The following is a 17,748-nucleotide window of genomic DNA, read 5'->3' as shown; positions in this document are numbered from 1 at the left end:
TAATGCATAAGCTAATAATGTTTTGTATCACTAACGATGTTGAACCGAAATTTGATTGTACCTAACTAAAGTGTGCGAGTAAATTTCACGTCTTATCATGATTTGAATACACGTTTATTTCATTGTGTCAGATTAAGTGTAAGCCACCAACAGCAGAAAATGATAACTGAGTTATGTAGAGTCGATGGGTAAGGTAGTCCGGAACTGAAAATCGATTGGACTTAAATCTGATTCCGAAGGCCTTGTGTTCGTATCTGGCAGCACCATAATTCACATTGTGCGTCCGTGAATGTTTTCCCCTGTCTCCTTTGATGTTTCTGCCAAGCAAAACACGCGTATATTTTCGTTCAGATAGGTCTGGGGACTTCGGATACTAAAACAGAAAATTACGGAAATATAAAAACAGTCGCGACGAAGTCACCAGCAAGTGTTGGAAGAATAAACCAACACCAAGGCTGTATCGTCTGCTAAAGAAGAGAGATTACTCTGTACCATTGTCAGATAAAGAGTTACAGTCGTCTACCTTGCAAATACGTGCCCTTGAACTTCTCCATGCTTATGAAAATAAACCCCAAGCCGACAATCATGTCAAAGTCAGTTGCGTCCGCCCGACAGAGAATGCTTCAGTATCCACAAGCAATATTACAATGCCCTTCACAGGTAGGCCTTAACGACATAACCACAATCAAGTTCAAGTAGAATGGAAACAAACAGAAATGTTCACATGCAAAACACAAGACCTGCTAACCTCAGTGTGATGTCTGATTCGGCATCTGAATGCAGTTCAGCTACTGATGGAGAAACTGGAAGTAGCATGTTGCCATCCGAATAGCGATACATCTGTTCTGTAAATCCAACTTCATTCTAGTACCTAGTACCTAGACTCTTTTTGTTGGGGCTTTCAATCGGTAAGATAATCAAAGTCAGATAATACATTTGTAGCAGCTTTCTTGTTTTATGAATAACTGCATGCACAGAAGTGGTGTGTGTGTGTGTGGTTAATCTGTAAATTATGTGTATGTGAGTGTTTGTGTTGAGTGTGTGTGTGCGTGTGTGTAAGATATAGCGTGCATGGATGTTTCATATTTTTGTTTTCTTTGTTAGGTGTTTGTTGTTTGTGCTCATAAAACAAATTACTGTGTAGAATTATCAGTTCATTATTTTGAGTTCATGAATATGATGTATTATAAAGAAGTTTAAATTGGTTTAGTTTAATTTAGCCATTGTCAGTCATTCTTTGAACAGTGATATTGCGTTCTTGCATAGATACCAAAGGAGAGAGAGAGAGCTAAGTTTGCCAAATTAAAATAGGAAATCATGCATGACAATGGTAAACATATCTTTGTTTTGAACTGTACATTACAGGTTCTTGCCTACGGCAACTGTGTGTCATCCAAGGAGAATGTCACAAAACATATATGTGACAAAGAGTTTCAAGCCCTCAGGGAATGTATCCAGCAAGCAGTGAGTTGTCTTCTTTGTTGCATGTCTTTCTTGATATTATACTTCTACAGCCACCTTCATATTGTCAAAAGTTTATTTTTTTAGGTCATGCCTTTCAGTTTCTCTGTCTCTCTCTTCTATCAAACTAAAGCAAAATGTAAGTAGCTTTGCTGACAATCTGATTCTTGTTCCAGTCTCTTCTACAGAGAAGATTTACAGTCCACAAACGAGAAGATGAAGGAGAAGGCATTCTGAGCATTCTCAGTGACTAAATCATGTAGATAATTTGGGAAAGCAGAAAGGGAGAGAAAAAGAGTGAGAGAGAGAGAAAGTGTGTGGATCACCTTCTATGTCAGGAACAGTTTGGTCAAAATAAAGTTGGACATGGAAAAAAAAAACCCTGCTAGAATTAAGGCACTTTCTTCAAAGTTCAACTTGTTTCTAGTAAATGTCAAACTGAAATAATGAACAGCTGATGAATAATGTTTTTACAGGAAGTTCATTTTAGTTGTCCAATACACTTGAAAGTGTGTCGTGTGTGTGTGTGTGTGTGTGTGTGTGTGTGTGTGTGTGTGTACACTACAACACACTTGATGATATAGAAAATATAGAATTTAACAATATTAACAATTAAAACATCTCCCCACTTCTCTATATTTAATGCAGAAGTTCATGCATTCAGTTACTGTTTGTTGTCAGTGTTGGACTGGTTCAGCTTGTTCTTTCCCCTTGCCATCCCCATTTTTTTCAGGGTATGATCATTTGATTCATTCATATTTTTATTTCTTTGTTGTGTTTTCGTTCTTTTTCAGATGAAGAAAATGAAGTGAGGAGTATCTGCATCTTTTGGAAAAACGGAACCTTGAGCACATGGTCATGACAAGCCATGAAAAGACAAGGAACTTCAGGGAGAGACTGTTATGCTCTGAACTTAACATCCCTTCACCTTGATATGTGTGATACTGCATATGGAAGAATCAACAGTGTCAAGCGTTTGCTTGAATTGACTTATCATGAGCAAAAGGCCTTGGAATAAGTTGTGGATGTGTATTGCGGTGTGTGTGTGTGTGCGTGTGTGTGTGTGTGTGTTAACAGGTGCATGTACAAAATTTCAACTGTTTTATTTGATAAATTAATGTTTGGTATGACTTATTGGCTTGTGTGTTTGTGGAAAATCAGTGTGAGAAAATATATACCTTTGTGACATGTGAATGTGTCTATGCATAGCTTTATGTATGCCAGTGTGTGTGTGCATGCTTGCATGTATGCATGTGTGTGTATATTATATCAGTATTTATGTGAGTGAGTGTGTGTGTGTGTGTGTGTAATGGGAAATGAGAGAGAGATGGGGGCAAATATAAACAGAATAAAAGCATTTCAAAGGAAAAAATCTGAGCGAAGAACTGACGATAATCTGCGTGTTAAAAAATCTTAGTTCTTTGAATGGATTATTTTTGAGGACTGTCAAGTCATGTGAACTTTTCAAAGCAAGACCTAGCTTTCTTTTTATTTTTTTTTTTCTTTCTTTCTTTTTTGTTATTGATCATTACAAAGTACATATCTTCAGTCAGACACCAAACACTAAGCGCTGTAAAAAAAAACTCAGTCATTTGCACAACAGCCTGCCCACCTGGGTAGAGTTGGGTAACAGTGGCCGTTAGGCGCTCATCATTCTTTTTCTATGTCATTTACTTCAGATTTTGCCAGGAACAACCCTTTTGTAGCCATGGGCTCTTTTATGTGCACTAAGTTCAAGTTGCACATGAGACCTTGGTTTATCGTCTCATTTGAATGACTACTCACTCATCACAGCAAAATAATATGTGTCATTTTGCCACCAAGGGCCACCTCATGTAATCAATTCTTCTTCTTCTGCGTTCGTGGGCTTCAACTCCCACCTTCACTCATATACGCAAGTGGCCTTTTTACGTGTATGACCGTTTTTACCCCGCCATGTAATCAATTGACCCGGATTGTGTTGACTTCTCTTCTTTGCTTGCATACCACAAGCAGAATAGTTATTCACATTCAATGAATCTTTGATAACAAAGGAAAAAAGCATGGAGGTATTTGTATTTCTGTTTGTATTTCTTTTTATCACAACAGATTGTGTGAAATTTGGGCTGCTCTCCCCAGGGAGAGCGCGTCTCTACACTACAGCACCACCCATTTTTTTGTATTTTTTCCTGCGTGCAGTTTTTTTTAAATTTGTTTTTCCTATTGAGTTGGATTTTTCTACAGAATTTTGCCAGGAACAACCCCTTTTGTTGCCGTGGGTTCTTTTACATGCACTAAGTGCATGCTGCACACTGGACCTCAGTTTATCGTCTCATCTGAATGACTAGCGTCCAGACTACCACTCAAGGTTTAGTGGAGGGGGAGAAAATATCGGCGCCTGAGCCGTGATTAAAACCAGCGCACTCAGATTCTCTCGCTTCCTAGGCGGACACATTACCTCTAGGCCATCACTCCATATATGAATAAAGAAAAAGAAAATATATAAAGTGGTTTTTCTATTTATTTTGCTGTGGCTGTGTACATTTGTTAAAAAAAACCAAAAAAAACCCCGACAACATGATAATTTTAATCTATGAACAAGAAGAACAAGTATTTCAATTCATGAATAATAATCATAACCTGAAAGAAAATATATTGTATATCATATCTATTATCATTCAAGCTTCTCAAATATATTTTTAAAGCATATCTTCTTTCTTTCATTTAAAAAAGATGTTGAAATGAATGACTTATTTTCAATCAGTTGATTAACTATTGTTAAGTTTGGTAACTTGAATTCCGCATCAGAAAGATTCTAGTTTATTTCATGTTCATCAATTTTACAGATGTTGCATCTTCTCTCAGTACCTCTCTCTTTGTCTGTCTTTCTTTCTGTCATTCTCTCTCTTTTCTCTCTTTTCTCTTCAAGCACACAGTGGTACATACTGACATTCAGGTGAGTGGATGGGTTATTACTTTACACATTTCTCAACCTCTGTTGCTGTTTCCTGTCTCAGCTCTGCCCCCCCCCCCACCCCACCCCACCCCCACACCCCCTTTTTTTTCTCTTGTATTATTTCAAAATTTTCTGGGCATATAAATTAAGAATGATAACATCATCGTTATTATTTTCTCTCTTTCTTGTACTATTTCTGTCTCTGCCATGCACTGTCTGTCTTTGCCTCTACCCCCTCGTTGAGGCTGAAGATGAACGAGGCTAAAACTGAGCTTATGGTCATTGGCACAAAGTCAAAGATTAAACCAGTCCATCCTTAGCCTTTTGTCCATCTCTGGCTTTCACATACCATTCTCCCAGTCTGTTAAAAACCTTGGCGTTTGTTTAGATGAAACTCCTTGATGCACATGTCAAATACTTGTGCCTCACTCTCTTCTGTCAGTCAAATAGATTAGGCAATTCGCCCCCTCCTTTCCACTCCTGCTACCAACAAATTCGTTGTGTCTTTCACAATCTAACCACTGAAACCAACGCACCGTGGAGTAACGTCGTGCTCTCACTTGGTTTATCAATCACACAAATTTCCAAAGGGGGTGTAGGGGAGTGTTAACAAGGTATTTTAACCAATGCAGTTTTTAACCCAAACTGATAGGTGTGGGGATGGGCAGAAACAATATACTGGGTGTTTACAAGGTAGTTTACATGTACATTCCAGTGTGTGTGTGAATGGGGGGGGGGGGGGGGGGGGGGGGGGGCGAGATGAGCGTGCAGGGCTGTGTGTAAAATTGTCTGTGCGTATGTTATGTACAAAGTGCAAGGGTATGTAAGAGTGTGTGTGAGAAACGTGTGTGTGTGTGTGTAAGTCACTGATTATCCAATCCAGTGCATGACAGGACTTTATCCTTAAGACTGAACAGATTACACTTTGATCATGATGAAGAATTAGACAGAGACAGGAGGGTGGTGTGGAGAGGGACAAATATTACTCAGTCAGTTGTCGAATATTGTCAGTAAGGGGAGTGAAGGTGGGTGTTCCCTCTGTTAAGCAAAGGGCAGTAATTTCCGACTAAATCATTAGTTGTTTTGTTTGTTTGTTTGTTGTTGTTGTTTTCCATAACGACATGATCCTTTGATTTCTCCGCTTCACATGCAGTTTAACACAATGCAAAAGCATTGTTTGCTTATCAGTATACACGCTGAGAGCAACTGAGTAATTTTACTGATGCATCACCCCTTATCTTTTTGTCATGTAACGTCTCATATAATTTTATAAATAAAGTAATTATGCAAGATTTCTTTCTTTTTTCTTCTTCTTTTTTTTTTTTTTTTTTTTTTTAATAAAAGGGGCGAAAATCCGACAAAATATGGTAATCATGCCAAATAAAATTATGCAAGAACATTATATGAATTAAAATACAGGGCTTTAATATCATTGATAAAGAAGTAAACCAGCCGCCGTGGCGAAGTGGTTAGCGTCGCGGATTGACGGCTGGGAGGACGCGGGTTCGAATCCCAGCGGAGATGGGTTTTTCGGCCCGTGGCCGGCTCCTACCCAGAGTTGAGTGTGCTGTGGGCTTAAATGAGGCGACTGGGACCACACAGTCGAGTGTCATCCACTTCAAGGATGCGTCTTTGGGTGTGTTGCTCTAATTACTTGACCAACACTGCAAGTGTCTGTATCTCTCGGGCCTGGTTAACGCCGGGATATCATTATGACAGGAAGCATAGAGTACAGTCTTGTCACGCAGTCCCAAACCAAAATGGACCTTCATAGCAACATCGTCATCATCATCGTCATCCTCCTCCTCCTTCATCGTCATCAATATAAAACAAAATAGTCTCAAAGTCTGTGGCCTTTTATGCCCTGCTCTCATGGTGACCTCAGTTTCGATACCCCTCCACTTCCGTGCTTGGGGTGAGTCCTGTCAATGTCGTCAGTGTCGGCAGATTCATGGGTGGCTGTTGTTTGAGGGACGTAGTGGTGGCGGTCTCCACTCCGGGCTGGGAGGGACGCTCACTCAGTCTGGCTCCGCGACTAAGCCATTATTGTCGTTAGTAGGGGGCTTAGTAGGTGGTGTCCTAAGTACGTTAAAACAGAACAGGCACCACTGAACACCACCGAAGTGACTCAGCAGCAGTGCAGGGTCTCCTCTGGTGTGTGGCCTCAGTCCTGGCGACCTAACATCGATGGTTCCCTGTGGACTGCCGACGCTGGAACTGCGACGGACGAACCCGGGTGTGGCCGTGTATGGGGGAATCTAAATGAGCGGCGTGGGAGTAATGCCACTGAAACGGTGCAGATGATGGGGCAGAAAAAAAAGAAGTAAAGGTGGGGAAGTTAAAAGAAATCCAAGAAGGAAATATGCTAAAATTTGCTTTTAGTGCATACACCAGGACGTTATAAGTATTTTAGTTTGGTTGGGTAGCATTGTAGCAGGAAAATGTTGGCCAAATTTAGTTCTGAGTTAGGGCGATCTCTGCGGGGATCACACCCTTTAATTCTACTCCTCCGTTCTTTGGAGGAAAATGTGTGGTCTTTCTTCCCGTTTTATGTGTTGTTGTTGTTGTTGTTTGTTTTTTTGTTTTGTTTTTGTTTTTTGTTTTTTTGTTTGTGTGTGTGTGTGTCTCTGTGGATGAATAGGTCAGATGGAAGGTAAACCATGGGAGGGAGAGTAGGAAAAGGGGGTGAGTGTGGGGTGAGTAGGGCAGGGAGGATATAGGGGTGGAGGAGAGTAGATAACTGACTAGGCACGAACGTAGCATCACGTCTCTCTGATTATTTATAATGCTAACTCAATACATAATGAAAACAGAATAGCATTGCAGATATTGCCTCGTTTTGCACCAAGGTTACAACGTATGGTGTAGTCTGAACTTATCACCACATCTAATTCTGGCTTAACATTGGTATGCATACTATAAATACAAATACAGTTGTTGTTGTTTTTTAAAGAATAGGGTATAACAGATTTCTCTAAATGGAATCAAATGCTTTTTTTAAAGTTCAAAAAGGCAACATAAACATTGTAATTAAAAGAGAATTGATTTTTGTACTAACGCCAACAACGTAAACGAGATCAACAGTTGAATAACCCCTTTTAAATCCTGCATGATGTTCACCCGTCAAAGTTATATTCATTTATCAATTCTTGATGTCTATTATTCATAGGTACTACACATTTGACTATTCGCTTTGTTTTGTTTCCTAAACTGATTGCTTAATGAAATATGAAAATAAATTAAATAAAATGAAATAAAACTTTAACAAAAAGAAAGAAACTTTGGAAAGAAGTCCATTTATATTCCCATGCTGGAACGAACCCCCCCCCCCCCCCCCCCCCCCCCCCCAAAAAAAAAAAAAACCATGCTCTCTTGAACTACCACAATTACCAACATGTAACGGTTATTCAGACAACCTCTTCCTATTTGAATCTACCGTGTACTCCCCCCCCCCCTCCCCTGACCCCCTCTTTCATCAGTTAGGTCACAATGTTCACTGCACTTTCTCTGCTCGTTGACGTTTCCCTTTTGAGACGACCCCTCAGTAAAACTTCTTGTTGATATTACCCTTTTGAGATGACCCCTCAGTAAAATTTCTTGTTGATATTACCCTTTTGAGATGACCCCTCAGTAAAACTTCTTGTTGACATCACCCTTTTGAGATGACCCCTCAGTAAAACTTCTTGTTGACATTACCCTTTGAGAAGACCCCTCAGTAAAACTTCTTGTTGACATTACCCTTTGAGATGACCCCTCAGTAAAACTTCTCTCTTTGTTGACATGACCCTTCCCCTTAGTAAATCTTGAAATATTCTCATTTGTCAGTTGGTTACGTGTTTGCACTTGTGAAATATCTTTGAAACCCTTCTCTGCAAGAATATTACTTCTAGTTACTTTGGAAGCATCATCACAAACAACATCAGACTCCCAAGTTATGACATTTATATTTCCAGAATTTAGCACACTGACAGAATGAAACATATTCCTCAGCGTATTTATCTTTTTTCTTTCTTTTTTTTCTTTTTTTTTTTCTTCTCAAGGGCTGACTAAGCGCGCTGGGTTACGCTGCTGGTCAGGCATCTGCTTGGCAGATGTGGTGTAGCGTATACGGATTTGACCGAACGCAGTGACGCCTCCTTGAGCTACTGATACCGATACTGATACCTCAGCGTTGATTGCATTTGCCCCCAACCCATGAGCAGCACAACCCAATGTGCATTGTCAGGCTTTGAGTCCATGCCTAATATATAGTGGATTTCTTTTGCAGAATTGTGCCAGAGGACAATACTTTTGTTGCCGTGGGTTCTTTTTTCAGTGCGTCACGTGCGGTGCTGCACACGGAACCTCGCTGGGTTTCTTGTGCCATCCTAATGACTGAGACTTGGGAGAAAGGGCGAATGCGGGAATCGAACCCAGACCATCATGACCACACACACACACACACACACACACTGTGTGTGTGTGTGTGTGTGTGTGTGTGTGTGTGTGTGTGTGTGTGATTATAAATTAATATGACAGGGTGGGAGAGAGCTAAGAAAGCGTAAAGCAGGCTGTCTGTCAACGCACTCACGGTCCCCGGTTTCCCACGCAAAAGGACCATATAGTGTTAAAGATAGCTATAAACTGATCCAGCAACCAGTCCTACCACATACAAGCAAAATGAATTCATATTATATTTGTCTCTTGGCTTCACCAGTCGCCCAGTAAAATATACTGCGACCCGAACAACTTGTGGGTGTTGAACTACATGTATTATATTTGGACTCCATTTCCACCCCTTCATTTTTTCTCTCTCTCTCTCTTCTTTACCCTCCTTTCAAATGGGTTTTAGAAATTCAGAAAAAAATTCTCCCCCACCTTTTTTTTTTTTTTTTCAAACATATTCTTGTCCCGAAAGTAATATCAAAGGCGCATGCGAATTGTGCGTTTTAAATTCGACGGTGATAAACCCAGTAGGCCTAGATTTGTTTATGTAGATAGTCACCACATATACAGATCTACATTGGAGGTTGTCACCACAGAACAGATTTACATTGGAGGTGGTCACTACAGAATAGATCCAGAGAGAGAGCGAGAGTGTGTTGGTTGGCTGGTTGGTGGATTAGGTAAATAACTGGGCAATTAATTGTCGCGCTCTCTCTCTCTCTTTATGTGTGTGTGTGTGGGGGGGGGGGGTGTTGGTTGGCTGGTTGGTTAATTAGGTAAATAACTGGGCAAATAATTGTCGCTGTGTGTGTGTGTGTTGCTTGGCTGGTTGGTTGATTGGGTATATAACTGGTAAATAATTGTCGCTCTGTGTGTGTGTGTGTGTGTGTGTGTGTGTGTGTGTGTGTGTGTGTGTGTGTGTTGGATGGCTGGTTGGTTGATTAGGTAAATAACTGGGTAAATAATTGTCGATGTGTGTGTGTGTGTATGTGTGTGTGTGTGTGTTGGTTGGCTGGATGGTTGATTAGCTAAATAACTGGGCAAATAAGTGTGTGTGTGTGTGTGTGTGTGTGTGTGTGTGTGTGTGTGTGAGTGAGTCAGTGTGTGTGTGTTGGTTGGCTGGTTGGTTGGTTGATTAGGTAAATAACTGGGCAAATAATTCTCTCTCTCTCTCTCTCTCTCTGTGTGTGTGTGTGTGTGTGTGTGTTGGATGGCTGGTTGGTTGATTTGGTAAATAACTGGGCAAATAATTGTCGCTGTGTGTGTGCGTGTTGGTTGGCTTGTTGGTTGATTAGGTAAATAACTGGGCAAATAATTGTCGCTGTGTGTGTGTGTGTGTGTGTGTGTGTGTTGGTTGGCTGGTTGATTAGGTAAATAACTGGGCAAATAATTCTGTGTGTGTGTGTGTGTGTGTGTGTGTGTGTGTGTGTGTGTGTGTGTGTGTGTTGGATGGCTGGTTGATTAGGTAAATAACCGGGCAAATAATTGTCGCTGTGTGGGGGTGTGGGGGGGTGGGGGGTGGGGGCGGGTTGGTTGGTTGGTTGGTTAGGTAAATAACTGGGTAAATAATTGTCACTGTGTATGTCTGTCTGTGTGTGTGTGTGCGTGCACGCGCGCGCGCATGCACGTTTGTGTTTGCATGCACATTCAACACACGATATTAAAAGTCTCCGAACTGAACACGAAATACGCAGATTACAGACAGGTACTTGTGCCATTGAATTGAAGCCCAGTAGCGCCAGCCAGAGGGCGGGGCTCGCACTGTGTGTCAAAGCGCAAGCCATCTTTCAGCCCCTTATGAGGACTGGCGCATACGAACAAAGAGGAGCCATAGCCGCACCCTTCTCTAAATCCCGCTTGTTCAACTTTCTCACGGACGCCCAAGTAAATTAACACCCGTCCAAGTTTCTACATGTGAATCCTTGAATATTGTTAACAAAAACAACATCTACAAACTGAAATTGATCAATAATTAGAAATAGATACTGTGAAATTATGATAGAAGAGAGAGAGAGAGAGAGAGAAAATCGTGTATTTTTGGCACACTCGATTTACTCTGCAGTGACTGGTCAGCTGCATGTTTAAAAACCTGAAGGTCCATCTTTGCTTGCAGAGCATTGACAGGCACAAATGTAAGGCTGCAAAAACATGCACGCGCGCAAAATAAGCTGACGAAGCCATTCAAGAATATGAAAAAAAAACAACTACAACAGTTCGTGAGTTTGATCTGCATAATACTGCACTAACAACTTACATGCACGGCTACAGAAGTAACAGACCAAGGGCTAGATATGAAACGACCAGTTCTTTATGTGTGTATGTGAATGAGAGAGAGAGAGAGAGTGTGTGTGACCTTTTCTAAATATATGTTTCTTATTTCTATGGGTAGTCCAGTTGCTTGTGCATTTCAGAAAATTGGTTCAACAAATCCCAATCTCTTTTAAATGGAGACGATGGAACGTGCGTATCAAACTGACTTCAGAACAGACTGCAGCTTTGTTGTCACATACAGTTAAGCGAACCAGCTCCAGACACACCTGCGCCGCCTACTCACCATACAGTTACCAGACAGCCAAATCAGTAACACAGAAGAATTTTACACAGTCAAACTGTCGACTGATGAGAGATTTCACAAGTACACGTTATAAATATGGAATCAGTGAGCAAAACTCATCGAAGTAAACTTCCTTGTCGCATGCCGGGCACTTGGGCAGGGTTTGATGGTCTTGCTTGTCGACGTACGGAACAAGTCGAATCAACGTGAACAGTCTGCACTGCCGAATCAGCAGCAGGTGTATTTTTCCGTTGCTGGGTGTATTTGGCGGTGAGTGAGTGCACAGTTCAACAGATCAGTGACTTAACAAACAATGCAAGGAACGCCCAGCTTGCACACGACCCGCTCGCGACTTTTTGACTCACTTGTGTAAACAAAGTGAGTCTATGTTTTAACCCGGTGTTCGGTTTCTCTCTGTGTGTGTGTGTGTGTGTGTGTGTGTGTGTCCGTGTGTCTGTGTGTCCGTGGTAAACTTTAACATTGACATTTTCTCTGCAAATACTTTGTCAGTTGACACAAAATTTGGCACAAAAAATAGGAAAAATTCAGTTCTTTCCAGTCATCTTGTTTAAAACAATATTGCACCTCTTGGATAGGCACAAAATTTTTTTTTTAAAAGAAGCCTAATTATATGCAAACTGCATTTACTGTTATATTTTTTTGTATTCTCTAAACTTGGCACTTTGACCTCTTATTCTAACACAACAACAAGAGGAGTCATTATTATCATTTTTTGTTCAAACAGGAACTTCTTTTGCTAAGCATGGAATTTTTATTTATTTTGCAAACGTTTTGGTGCAGATAGCAAAAAAGGGAAATTACTCTAATTAATGCTAGGGGACTTAATTTATCACAAGTGAGTCTTGAAGGCCTTGCCTCTCTTGTTCATGCTGGTTTTGCACACATCACTCGCAATCGCACTCGTGCGTATCAAACCTTTTGATCAAGGGTAAAGGTAGGTGGAGGGAGGTGGGCACCAGAGTGGGGTGGGGGGGTTAAACTGAAAACATAGCTTTCACACACTGATAGTGTTGAGGGCTCAAATTAGAGACACCAAAGGTAAAAATTGGTACTTTCACAGTCCATCCTTGTCGTTCTGATGGTGTCAGTGTAGTGTTAGTTGGGTCCCCACCTTTGCATATCCCTGTCGGCCATAAAACCCTAAAATAAATAAATAAATGAATAATCTCTCTCTCTCACTCTCTCGATACACACACACACACACACACACACACACACATATATATATATATATATATATATATATATATATATATAACGAAATAGGTGTTGTTTTTCAACTTTGTTTTATTTATTATTATTATTATTATTATATATATATATATATATATATATATATATAGAGAGAGAGAGAGAGAGAGAGAGAGAGAGATTTTAGATAGATCGGTAGATGAACAGATATACAGCTCTGAGGATGTTGAGCCAAAATGTAATTAACTGAAACATATGTGTAAAGTATGTCATATTTCGATATGGGTTATTTCACTCTGTCAGCAATTAAGTCATTTATCAAAGAGAAGAAAATGATAACCTGAATCGATGTGCTCGATAAGTTGAAGACTGGCCTTCAGTTCTTAAAGATTCGTTTCGAATCATGCAGTGGACAGTAAAAATTTTTCTTTTCTTATCTGATCTCCTTGGATATTCATGCAGTGAAAAGTGCATGAATATTTTTGTTAAATAGGTCTCAGGATTGCAGATCCTAAAACAGAAAATGACTGGAAAGATGCGCATTTTGCAAGATGAGGCAAAGTGAGAGGCCTCCAACAGCTCCTAAGACTGCAGCTCGGTGGCAACTTCCATTTCCGTTGGGAGGGCCTCTATCTCCTGCAGAATGTGGCAGGCATTATGATCGCAGAAGGAGGCATGGTTCCTAATCAACTGGATCTCCATGACGGCTGGTATGCAGGCACCATCCAAGACTACTGTCAAGATAGAGCAAGCATGTATATCAGTGCATGGCTCGGATGGTGTTATCCAAATTGAAAATGCACACCAAAGGCTCTTGGTTGGGCATCATCTATACCCACCAGCCAGTCTGAGGGGCTGGCATAGCAAGTGCACCAAAATTCCCGTCAGCCAAATGCCAATCTGGAGGCAAGAAGGAATGCAGTTTTCCAATGGGTCAAATCTGCTGCCAGTGTCAGAGGGTACAGACTAGGTGCACTGAACCGGCTCTCCCCGGTGACGTGACATAGCGACAGTTGCAGCCTGCTGACTCTCCGCCGTGTGCTGCTGCTGCTATCAGCATCTGTCAACAGACTCAGACCCTGCTATGGCATGCTACGAACTGCGCCAAATCAGTGAGCGTTCCTGAACGTCCTAGCAGCCAGACCGCTGCCTGTTTCAAGGCATTCACTCTCTTTACAAGCTCTTCTGGCAGGGTCAGGTCCCGAGTCGCTCATGGAAGACCCCGGGCACATGACGCTCCAAGGCGTGGATCCTAGGGAACACAGACACCATCTCCGCCTCCCATTCTGGCATGCAACATGTAGGGTTGGGGCCGAAGAGTAGCAGTGGAGGTGATGGCTGAGATCCAGTGGTGACCACTTGCAGACCTGTTGCTGTGGAGAAGACTCTTCCGCAGCCAAGCCTTGGTGTTGAAGGCTGGGGCTCTCCACACCTTGCTCTTTTGGATTCGAGCATCAGCATCTTCTTCTTCTGGGCCGCGCACACACACTGCCCTTTAGTCTCTTCCTCCTTTTGTGTCCAGCGTCCTGACTGGAAGATCATCGTTGTGAGGCTGTGACCACGTGGAAGCCTGCACCTCAGAGTACTGAGACTCAGGGGCAGGGCATGTCGGTGTTTGGAGTCGGTCGATCGCAGCCACCTCTCTCCAGAGCCCAGAGGACCCTTGCCGTGCCCTCTTTCTTCTCTCTTGCCGTATCCCCCCTTCCTGTCATCTTGGGGGAGCCAGGATCCACTACTCTGGGCTCTCGGGGTCACCGGTTTCTGCTTATTAACTGGTAGTCACCTTGAGATGACGATGCCGAAACTGGTCCCTGTCCACTGCCTGTGGACTCGCTGTTCCAAGGACACTCGGGGGAGCCACAGTGCTGACCCTCCAACAAAACCTTCTGGCTGGGAGCCTGCCCAAGCGTCCACGATACTATTTCCCTGGGAGAGCATGTGCTGTTGTACTCCCCAGAGGCGCGGACGGACTGTTCTGTGCTGTTGTCCGGGTTGCCATGGGGCTGGCCTGTGGCGCCACTTGATGAACAGGAGTCCTGACCTTCGGTGCATTCCCCAGTTGCACCCCAGGATGACCAGATGTGCTCCTGGAACACATCTACAAACCTGAAACAACTTAACTTGATTTATTAGTATGTGAACCAAGTGTGTGTGTGTGTGTGTGTGTGTGTGTGTGTGTGTGTGTGTGTCGAGGAAGCTGCGATACGTAGCCTAGGAATGAGTGTGTGGAAGAGGTGGGGGGAGTGGGGGAGGGGTGCAGGGTAATTTGGGAGATGGTGTGTGTGTGTGTGTGTGTGTGTGTGTGTGTGTGTGTGTGTGTGTTTGTCGGGGCTCGTGTACGTTTATGTGTTTTTGTTTGTGCTTTCATATCTGTGAAAATGCATGTTTGTTGTATATATGTTATGCATGTGTGTGTGTGTGTGTGTGTGTGTGTGTGTGTGTGTGTGTGTGTGTGTGTGAATGTGTGTCTGCATGTTTTCATATCTGTGAAACTGCATGTTTGTTGTATATATGTTATGCATGTGTGTGTGTGTGTGTATGTGTGAATGTGTGTCTGCATGTTTTACATTTATTTGCTTATTTGCTTATTTACCATCATTATTGTCTCCTTCTCTTTTTTTTTATACTATCATTATTATTTTCTTTTTCTTTTTTCTCAAGGCCTGACAAAGCGCGTTAGCAGATGTGGTGTAGCGTATATGGATTTGTCCGAACGCAATGACGCCTCCTTGAGCGACTGATACTGATACTGATACTTGAGAGAATAATACTTTCAAATGAGTGAATGTTTGCGAGCCATTTATCTAATTTACACACACACACACACACACACACACACACACACACACACACACACACACATCTTCCCTAGGAGGATTAACAAATCAAGAACTGAGTCCGTAATTATATCAGAGTGGAAACCAAAGATTGTTAAATATTCACTGAATTTTAAATTCGAACAAGTTGTACATTTTGTTTTTAACAAATCTTGGTTTCACCAAAAGCGCCTTAAGTGGTCACATCGCCAAAAAAATATGTTCAATGCTATCCTTAACTTGCAAACAAAAATCACAATTATTACTGTTTACTAATCCCATTTCTTTTAAAACTACATTTGTTCCAATAATCCTATGTAATATGAGAAGTTGTAACCACTTTAGTTTAATATCTTGTATTTAAAAAAAAAAAATCAAAAATCTTTTTTCCTAGCTGATGTTTGTCCCTAGTTTTCTCAGACCATTTTTGACAGGAATTATGGAGCGTATCATCAGAAGTCAAAATATCGTAGTATATCCGTGATCCCTCAGATGTAGGATATATCATTTTCAGTGCTCCTGGAATATCATGTGTACAGTGACTTGTTGGAATATTAAGTTCTACTTGTTGAACACATTTCTTAATTGCTCTCAAGCAACCGTTAAAAGCTAAAACAACAACAACAACAACAACAACAAAAAACAACATATTTATTCCATATTTTCTATTGAATGCGATTTGGGTAAGAAATCTTCCATTTTCATTTTTAAAAACGCGCTACACAATAAACCCCCTTGTTAATCCATCTTTATTATCACTGTAAAAAAAAAAAAAAGAAAAAAAAAAAAGGTTCTGATAGAACATCTATACCTGATTTTGGTCTCCATTGACGACAAAATTCCCTATAACCCACGAAAGCGTGTTACCAAAATAAATTACTCTTGCTGTTAAGCAATGCATAGACAGGTCCATATTTTTCTATTTCATTGACGAAATGAATTATTTCAGTTGCAATATTTTTCCATCAGTTTATGTTTGATGTTCGGAACTTTCTTACCCAAGTTAGTTTTAGTGCTTATATATATATATATATATATATATATATATATATATATATATATATATCTGGTATGTTTAATCCTCCTTTCTTAATGCTTTTTATTTCTATCTTTCTACTTATTTTTTCCCTTTTGCTATTCGAAACAACTAAAACTCATTTTCTGACATTCATTTGTAAAATTTTCTGGAGGGTTTGGAAGCAAAATTCATAAATGAGTTAATTTAGATGATATCAGAGGTTTCAAATACGGCTACAAGTTCAATTGGTCTTATATTCCTTTTTGTCCATATTTTGAATAAGGCCTTCATTTCAGATAGTTTTTCTGCATTATTAATCTTTTTACATTCTTTAACGTCATTCGTAAACCATATTCCTAAAATCTTAAATTTTTCTGCATTCCATTCAATATCTAAATGCTGCATATTGTTTCCTTTTGAATTCTTTCTATTTCCTAGCCAAACAGCTTGTGTTTTTTGTGCATTCATAAAAAGTCCTGAAACGTTGCCAAATCGTTCTACTTGATAAATTGATCTTTAAAATGATATAACATCTCCAGTATTCATCAACTGCGCATTATCAGCAAACTGTGATATTTTACGTTCTTTATTATTAATATTGATTCCTTTTATGTCTTTCTCCTCTCTGATGATAACTGCTAAATTTTCCACAGATGTGAGTATAAATTAGTATGGAGAAAGTGGATAACCTTGTCTACAACCTCTCTCTATAAAGAACCAATCTGTACTTTGACCATCAACTATAACAGTTGATTTTATGTTTTTTTGTAAAATGTCCTTATCCATCTACATAATATATCATCCCCAAAACCATATGCTCTTAAAGTTTTAAACAAAAAATGCCAGTCAAGACAATCAAAGGCTTTCTCAAAGTTTAAACAAAGTAGAAATCCAGGTAAGTGTCGTGATTCTAATCAAAGGCTTTCTCAAAGTTTAAACAAAGTAGAAGTCCAAGTAAGTGTCGTGATTCTAAGGAGGAGATTAATTCATAAATTAATCGTACATTATCTATGTTCATCTCAGTAGCTGTCTCTGTCGCATTTCCTATTGGTCCAGATTTGCCTGACAACACGCAGCCTTGGACCCACAAAAAAAGGCTTATAGCGACGGGCTTTTATGTTATCAAAAATGATAAAGAAACCAACAAACAAGTTAAATCATTTGAAAACAGCATCGCAAGCGAAGCGATATTAAGCAAGGGAAAATACCACTGGCAAATTCGGTAAAGTAATGCACTCAAGGTATTATTTCCCCTTAGAAAATGCACACGGTTTGGATGAATGTTGTAAAATCCTCTCTCTCCTTCTGCATTGATGTTTTTTCCCCC

At 40.6% G+C, this 17,748-nt stretch overlaps 1 protein-coding gene and 1 long non-coding RNA gene across 2 annotated transcripts in view; one reads left to right on the top strand and one right to left on the bottom strand.

Moving 5' to 3' along the window:
* The first annotated feature begins 506 nt into the window (after positions 1 to 506).
* LOC143292847 (uncharacterized) lies at positions 507 to 2,655 on the top strand. The gene is made up of 3 exons (XR_013056688.1): positions 507 to 660; positions 1,366 to 1,464; positions 2,256 to 2,655. It is a non-coding gene; the product is annotated as an uncharacterized LOC143292847 (long non-coding RNA).
* A 10,182-nt stretch (positions 2,656 to 12,837) lies between these two features.
* The window catches only part of LOC143292025 (uncharacterized), an 8,699-nt gene continuing 3,788 nt past the window's right edge, over positions 12,838 to 17,748 (bottom strand). Inside the window, exon 2 of the mRNA XM_076602192.1 lies at positions 12,838 to 14,674. Coding sequence (XP_076458307.1) covers positions 13,782 to 14,129 — 348 coding nt within the window. The 5' untranslated portion in view covers positions 14,130 to 14,674 and the 3' untranslated portion in view covers positions 12,838 to 13,781. The remainder of the gene's footprint in view (positions 14,675 to 17,748) is intronic.

The sequence above is a fragment of the Babylonia areolata genome, chromosome 18, assembly GCF_041734735.1.
Source record: "Babylonia areolata isolate BAREFJ2019XMU chromosome 18, ASM4173473v1, whole genome shotgun sequence".
NCBI classification, from domain to species: Eukaryota; Metazoa; Mollusca; class Gastropoda; order Neogastropoda; family Buccinidae; genus Babylonia; species Babylonia areolata.
The sequence above is the reverse complement of the archived record's forward strand: the minus strand, read 5'-3'. Positions and strand labels throughout refer to the sequence as shown.